Source organism: Nanorana parkeri, unplaced genomic scaffold, assembly GCF_000935625.1.
Source record: "Nanorana parkeri isolate BGI_ZX_2015 unplaced genomic scaffold, ASM93562v1 scaffold986, whole genome shotgun sequence".
NCBI lineage: Eukaryota > Metazoa > Chordata > Amphibia > Anura > Dicroglossidae > Nanorana > Nanorana parkeri.
The window spans coordinates 223,590-231,933 of NW_017307254.1; the positions used below are offsets into that span (position 1 = coordinate 223,590).

The 8,344-nt window shown below is 39.1% G+C and overlaps 1 protein-coding gene across 1 annotated transcript; it reads right to left on the reverse strand.

The window, feature by feature from the left end:
* Window positions 1-5,046: 5,046 nt before the first annotated feature.
* On the reverse strand, window positions 5,047-8,017 carry PTAFR (platelet activating factor receptor). Its single transcript, XM_018566897.1, has 2 exons — window positions 7,924-8,017; window positions 5,047-6,206 (listed from the first exon to the last, which is right to left on the reverse strand). Exon 2 carries the CDS (start codon window positions 6,200-6,202, stop codon window positions 5,147-5,149), a length of 1,056 nt encoding a protein of 351 aa, XP_018422399.1. The 5' UTR covers window positions 6,203-6,206; window positions 7,924-8,017; the 3' UTR covers window positions 5,047-5,146.
* Between the last annotated feature and the right edge of the window lie 327 nt (window positions 8,018-8,344).

Genomic DNA, 8,344 nt, shown 5'->3' on the forward strand with positions numbered 1-8,344 from the left:
TTATTATTTTACTTTTTTACCACTTTTACATTTTTTTTTCTTCACTTTTTTGCTATTATACAGGGGCTATGTGATAGTGTTTGGAGGTGACATGTTCTCTTTATAGACCATGCCCTCCAATACAGGAAATTGAGCAAAGCATTGTGCTAGATCTTCTGTGCAGCGCTCCTGTCTCACTGCTCACATACCAGATTGGAGAACAGACGTTCTCCGGGCTGCTCCCATCCTGAAATCATTGCCATTGCCCAGGGTCCCCAAGAAGAGCGGGGTACCCCAAAAACCACAGCGGGGTGGGGGGGGAGGGCTTGGTCAAGCAGGCTGCTACAAGTGATACAGAACTTGTACAAAACTAGTGCAGGCTCCCCTGCTCTACATTTAGCCCTGGTATCCAGCAGCAGGTCTAAATGTAGAAAAAAAAACATCTGTCCGGCGCCCTGCAACTGCATGTCCCGGGCGTCAGAAATCCCACATCCCTGCGCTAGTGCTCAACAAGCATCCCCCAATTATTAGAATGCATCTTACATACCCAATCTATCTAATGAGACTGTCACAGGTCGGCTCAGTAGATCGGGAGGTGAGCGAACACATACCGGCGTTCGCTCACCTCTCGATCCTGTCACGGCTCTCTGCCGTGACAGGGGAGGGGCTGGATTCCCCCCTCCCCGCTCTGATCCTCTAGCGCTGACTGGCGGAACAGACGGGGGAGGGGGCGGGTACAGCTGGCTCTGCCTCTAGATAGGCAGAGCCAGCTGTCAGTCACGCAGCTGGGCGGATCCCGGCACAATTGTCGGGATCCGCTGCAGCTGCGGCGTCTCAATATACCGCGAGCAGCTGCTCGCGGTATACTGCGGCGTCTCAGTATACCGCGAGCTACAGCTCGCGGTATACTGAGCCTAGGGTGACGGGAGGACCCTAGTTTGTGTCCTCCCGTTACCCTAAGGAGAACTATGGGGAAAAGACATAACCCCATAGTTCTCCTTTAATCACTTGGTCTGTCTGAACTTACTATAGAAACACTAATGCTTCGTTGTCATTCTTATAATCTCCTTCTACTCTTTGGAGCTCTTCCCTTGCTTTGGAATCTCCTGATAGATTCGATGCTCTGTTCCCTTTTCCCCTCCTTTTTTATTGCTTTCTTTCTCTTTACAAATATCTTTCTCTATGCTCTGTTTACCAACCATTTCATCAAACTGTTTTTTATATTGAATTATGATTGAACTGGGTTTTAGCTCATGAGAATCTCTTTTCAGCTGGCTTTGAGTTGCATATGACTGTGATTTTACCATGTGGATGTCTTTTATCATCACCACCACCACACATGCTATTGATTGGGGATTTGTTTTCTTCCTTATTGTAGAATAGTTTGTATTGGCATCTTTCAAATTTACTGTGATGATGTATACACTTATGATTTACACTTACCTTATGAAGATGCTCCTAGATGTTGAGATGTGTCATGTATGTTTATTGTTACATATTTTATATGTGATCTTGTGTACTGTTCTTTATAAAGGCGATCGTAGTGCGTCTGTGTGAGTTTTATTGTATAGCTTTACTAACAATTTTGTCATCTTTAAAAGGCATTCGGCAAACTTATTTCTATTACAAGACAGATTTAGCATGTTTTTAGCAATAAAATACAAAAGATTAGTGTGATTTTGTTGTGAAATAATTTTATTTTTTTCATTAAAAAACACTATAAACAACATGACATTAATATATGTGTTCAAGCACTGGAAAAGTAAAATGTTCATAATTATAAAAAAATAACTTAAAAAGCAGTTCCAGGCAACAAGTGAATTAATCAATCAACTACTGAACTACTAATCCCAATCTGTGGGAAGAGCCAAGATCTACAACCAGACTAAGGCTGAAGTGAGTTTTGGGGGGAATATGAAAATCATTTTTGTTGTAGGTTAGCTTTTAAGACAGCAGAGGGGAGCACAGTGAAAAATGTTGGCTTGGCAGGGGATTTCAGTTCTACTTTAAAGGAGAACTATGAGGTGAGTGAAAATCACTCAGCCTCATAGTTCCAGCCAACGTGTGACAATGAAACTGTCACAGGTCGGACGCAGCTGGGGGGATCTCGATCCGTCCTGGCTGTGGCGGTCGCTAGTTTGTATCCTCCCGTTACCCTTAGGAGAACTATCGGGAAAAACACTTACCCCATAGTTCTCCTTTAAGGCCTTATGCATTTTGGTCATGCTCTTTGAGACCTCTTTCTACCTAGAACAAAAAAACTGAGTACATGAAAAAGTCATGTACAATCGGTTGTTTGCTTGCCCATTTACATGATAAGTGCCAAAAATATGGAGAAATAAATATTTTTTTTCCCTTTACAAACTCAAAACACATTTTTTACAATAATTTTTTACTTTTTATAAACTGAAAAAGCACACATTCTATATTTTAAATACCAGTGCAAGAGAAATGTTTGCGGTGTGTCAGACATTCATGACAGCTGGGATTTGTATTAGTACTAATGTGTACATTTTCAGGACTGTTTCTGCAATAGTACTACACTCACCTGTGACAGTTGGGTAAATTCTGCTGCCACCTAGTGCCTCAAGAAAAGAATTACTCAAATTTACATTGCACTAGATTTGTAGTTTATGTCCATTTATGTGTTTAGGCATGCTATCGTTATATACCAATATTATAAGTAATACTATTTATAATGCTCAATATTCTGGTACTTTTACAAAAGATATTAGGGGGAATCTATCAATTTGGTGGTATCTTGAGCATCTTTTAAACTGTCACATCCCTGAATTCCAGGGCATATACCAACAGATTTATTATCCTTGTTTATGTTTCATTCTTAAATTCTTTCATAAGGTGAATTGTTGGGAACTTGCTGGGAACCTCCAGGATGACTGCTGAATAGCCATGAAGTTCTCAGCTGACTTGAGGATATGAAGCAGAGTTATCTTTGTGATACTTTAAGAAGTGCTCAGGAGCACTACTAGAATGTGCGACAGTGTGGAGGGTTTTTAATGTTGCAAATGCTGGACGCAAATACTGTACATGTGAGAAATTATGCAAAATGAGTGCGGTGAGTCGCAAATGTGAATATGCCTCAAGAACACTTCAAAAAAGGTGCATAACAGAGGTAAAACTTTGCAGTTTGTCTGACATTTTGGCCTTTAGAACAAAACGTTTTGTTGCAAACCCGTTTATAAATTCCCCCCATTGAGTCTATTAGAAAAGTGGGGTAAGAAACACTAGTATATGCATATTAGATCAGACAATATAATAGCATACAGTGGATTATTAAGTTGCTGATCATTAATTATATTTAGATTATGTGTTTTTACTATTAGTACCCTTACAGGAATGCAGTGCTCAAACCACTTACGTCCTTGCATTGTGTTTTAAGTTTAAAGAAGAACTCCAGGGAAAAAAGTATTAACCCTTGCAGTGCGGCTACCCCCTCACTGCAACGGTTAACTACTCATTTTTGTGTAGGTGCTAAAAAAAAAAAAAAGGTAATACTCACCCGAACTGGTGAACTGAATCCCTGCTTCTCCGGTCCCTGAAGCGTGTCTCCGGTCCCTGAAGCGTGTCTCCTCCTCCACTGCACAGATGCAATGTTCTTCAGCCTCCTCACGTCCATACACTTGTATAGAACGTGATGACACAAGGATTCTTAGACTGTTGCAGAGGAGGGGGGAGAGGCCCTAGGGACTGGTCTGAGAACAAACCGGTTGGAATGATTGTGTCTAGGTGCTAAAAAATGTTATACTCACCCACACAAGCAGTTAACCCTTGCAGTGTGGGGTAGCCCCATTGCAAGGGTTAATACGATTTTTCCTCAGAGTTCTTCTTTAAGCTACATTTACTGAACATAACTGGGTATTATTAAATACCTTCAAGGTAAAACATAATTTTATCCCTTAATGTTTATTAAATATATTTTACATAGAATTAACATAAGGGCTTAAATTAGTCCTACTCTTGGTATCATGTTATCTTCTCAGCAGAACTGAGAGTTGGAGGGTCAGCACTATAAGCCAGTTATGGCTTTGTTTTAAATAATGCTTTCCTTGCACCTCTGAACATGGTTACAGTAGGAGAGAGAACAAGGATGACCTAGTTTGTGTGCTGCTACTCCTTAATTTACAGGCTGAAGGGAGTCCTGGGCCAAGTTGTACTGCTTAATTACAGTGCAGTTATTGGATAGGTTCAAATCCTGGCTGCATTGTCTAGTAGGGATACCTCAATTATAAAGGTTGAACAGAATTACAAATCCTTTGGGAAATAAAACAATTCAAATATGTACAATAAGTTCCCTATGTTTTTCAAATACAGAATAATTAGTTATCCTCTGCAAGTACCAGGGGAAGAGTTAAAAAAAGACAAAAAAAACTTTTACAATGTTTTAGGTGGAGTTCCAGGTTTACATAACATGCAGCCATCTATTATTTATCAGCAGTTTCTTCATTGGTGGACAGTATGCTGCTATAATAGTGATTCTGGTTTTTGTGATAATCATGCTCTCATCACGATTGGCTACAAATGGCCCATTTCGCGCAAATCTATTTTCCAAGGGACGATAGCAATAAACTGTTGCTGATAAGCAACCTACCAGTGACAACATAAAACTGAATTCACAGTTATGTTTGTAGCTGACCTGAAACATACATGATCTTAGATGTAAAGTAAAAATGTAACACAGAACTTGATTCCATGGCTTCTTCTTATTTCAAATGCATTTTTGCATTTCTTCAATTGCTGGTGGTTGATCGCCTAAGGACACAAAGAAAGAAATATGCTGTACAGAAAAGGGAAAGCAGTACTCTTAACAGGCTACACACCATTTAAAAAAATAAATATATATATCCATCTATCTATATATATATATATTAAATAGATAGATATTACACAAAAAATTGATTGCCTTTAAAAAATAATACTGATAATGCAATTGTTAGGCTTTGAAGATCTTAATTTAGCATAATGATGTTTTTTTGGCAGAGATTACAATTTTTGCAGCTCAGCTAAAATCTACAGAAAACAATCTTTTTCTGTTGGCTTATTTGTAGGCAGCCAACCCACATATTCCTTATGTCCGTGGGCAAATGTTAAGCCAGACATATTGTGTTTTAGTTCAATTATCAAACAATCATTAAAATGCTTCCTCATACTAGGGGTCACAAGTGCTAGCTTGCTTCTCTCTGAGCGGTAACGTGCCTTCTAAGTTAGTGTCAGTAGTATTTCTGGATAACTTACGACTTCTTTTCATAGTCTGGATGCGTTCAGAAAGGTGTTTCCGGAACTTCTTGGTGAGAAAGCAGTAGATAATAGGATCCAGCATGCAGTTGGTGCTCATAATGCACAATGTGATTTGATGTGCATCATTCAATGTCTGTCGAAAGCCACAGTCATTCTCATGCCACAGCCTCAGCACTGTGAGAGTCCAGGGTCCATGCACAATGTGGTGCGGGACAAAACATAGCACAAAAACTCCAAGTACTGTGACTACCATGTACAGAGCACGACGTTTCATCTCTACACTCTGCTTGGCTGCCACTGACTGGGTGGTTAAAGTTCTAAAAATCACCACATTACAAATTAATATGATGAGGAACACAACAAAGAAAGCAGCAATTAGAATGAAGTGGATGACAGCCACAGGGTCCCTATTATCTAGGTTGTATCCTTCAAAGCAGCGGGTGTAGTTAAGTCCATCATTAGTTTGTACCAGATTGGTGCCGGGTGTAACAAGAAAGTACAAAGAGCTTCCGAATACGACTATCCACACAGCAGTGGAAATGCAGATCCCTTTTATCCTTGCTGTTGATTGGGCTATTTCCACAGGCTTTGTTACAGCCTGAAATCTGTTGTAGCTGATGACTCCTAGAAAGGCTACTGAGCAATATGTGTTAATGAAAAAGAAACAGCCTGCCACATTGCAGAGAAATGCTGGCATTACCCAGTCGCCTCTATAATTATAGTAAACAATCCAGAGAGGCAAAGTCACTAAGAATAGGAGGTCGGCCACCGTGAGATTAATCATAAAAATTTTGATATCACTCAGCCTCTTAGCAGGATAAAGCTTTGCAAAAACCCACAATACATAGCTGTTGGCAACGAATCCAATGATAAAAATAATACTGTAAGTCACTGTAAAGAATTTGTATCTGAATTCAGAATCCACATTACATGGGTCCTCTGTGCTGCTATTTATTTCCGGAGACATTTTTCTGAAACACAAAAAAAAAAATGTGATCTGCAGAGAAGAAACACACTGATAACTTTAGATTGTGTTTTGTTTTTGATTGGTCACTTTTCTATTTTTTTCATAGCATAGCAGTTGGTACAACAGCATTGATTTAAATGTACACAGTTGAGCGTAACCTTATGTGCAAATTTTCCTCTCTCTGTATCTAGTTCATTTTTATTTGAGGGCAAATGGATGCAGAAAAAGTATGTTCATTACTGCTAAAGCATGGGGAAAATTGAGGAGACCAATGACAGTGGAGTTAACCAAAACCAACACAGCACCCTGTATTTGAACTAGTGTGAATCTCAATACATTTTATCCCAGAGTGCCAGGGAAAGCTCAACAACAAGCTCAAACTTCTGTTATTTGCTCTTGTATGTACAAGCTCTCAGAGCTAATGAACCTAAGTTGTTTTTAAGATTACAATGTGCTTGGTTCTAAACATAGGCTAGGTGGAGGTACCAGTGGGGTTTATGTTCAATACAGCTGCATCCCTATGTGAGTAGGTTGAGTTACAGATTGCCTCTGCTTTTTGTCATCTCACCCTACCAAAGGGGGGCAGTGTACTGCGTACAAAAGAATAAACATTTTGCAACTGATGCTTAAATTCTTTATCCATTGCAAGTGGTTCCACACCAATTTAAAGCCCAACGTAAGTAACAGTCATAAATATGCAGTACATTAATTGTGCATATAACTTCCTTTTTCGTAGTCTTTGTGTTACAGCAGTTGTGCAGTGTTTCGCAGTGTTTCTAATTATGACTGTGCAGTCCAATAATTATACTCCATAATCAGCTCTTAAAGTGATACTAAACTCAGGAGTTAAATCTTAAAAATACATTCAAGTACCTCCACTATTAACAAAAATGTATCTTATTTGTGCATCAGTCAGCTGTAGATCCTCAAATCACCTCTGAATTTGTACTCACTCCCATAATGGACTATGGTCTCAATACAAATTAGTAAACTAAATGTGAGACTATAGTCCACCACAAGAGTGAGCTTGGATACTACTTAGCTATGCCAGCATAGTGCTCTGGTTTGGGAGAACAGGATGCAGCATTTCCACGGTGAGCAAAGGCTGTTTTAAGGTGTTTCTAAGCAAAAATCAATCACAAGTCACAATGTGCAGAAGTATAATGAGATTTAAATTGGGCTTCAATCTGGGAAATTCGATAGCTAACCTTAGGGTAATGCTTAAAGGATAATGCTTAAAGTATAAAAAGGAGAATCTGCCTACTAGTAGATACAGTATAAGGACCCAAATCGTTGCAAATATTAGTAATGTGGAGTCAATAGTGGAGCTATGAAGAGCATTTCTATATCAATAAAATAGAGAGGGTACCAAATCTGCGGTTTAGATTGGTTGATGAGCTTTAAGAATAGCCAATAAACCGCTACAATGAACATGTATAAATGATCAGGGTTATTCACAAAAAGGGTGAAGAGTTTGGAGAAGGCAGGAGAAGTGAACAATCTAGGACAAAATAGCTGATTCGGAAAAACTCTCAAATTCAGCTCACTTTCCAGTTCAGCTATGTTGTCCTAGATTGTTCACTTCTCCTGTCTTCTCCTAACTCTAAGTAATTTTCATTTTATATAAACATTGCTGAGCTCTTATATTCCTAAACAATGTGACATTGGCTATGAATTCTGAAATGTTAAAGACTGTAGACAGAAATAAATTAAATCATTACCTTCTAACCAAAGGCAAATGGATTCTGCCTCCTGTGGTTTGGTCTTCTCACTGCTTCATTGATATTGGTTATTGCTGTAATGATGCTCTTCTTGTTTTAACTTGTAAATCATACAGGATAGATTGCAAAGTAAACCTTTTAGAAAACGGCAGTTAACAGGAAGCCTCCAGCATCTATTGGAAAAAAAAGGAGAAGTGGTGAGATGTAAGACGTGTTTCACAAATCTGGATTTTCGTAACTGAGAGTTCTCAGTGCTGTCATCATGTACAGGTTTCTGAGTCACTGTACAGCCTAGCCCTGGAGCTGAAATAATCTGTCACATAGTATAGAAAGTTTGTGATAATGAAATAATGTTCTGTTATGGCATTATATCAGGCCATAAACAGGGCTGTATTTAATATGTGATTGACTGTACCAGTGC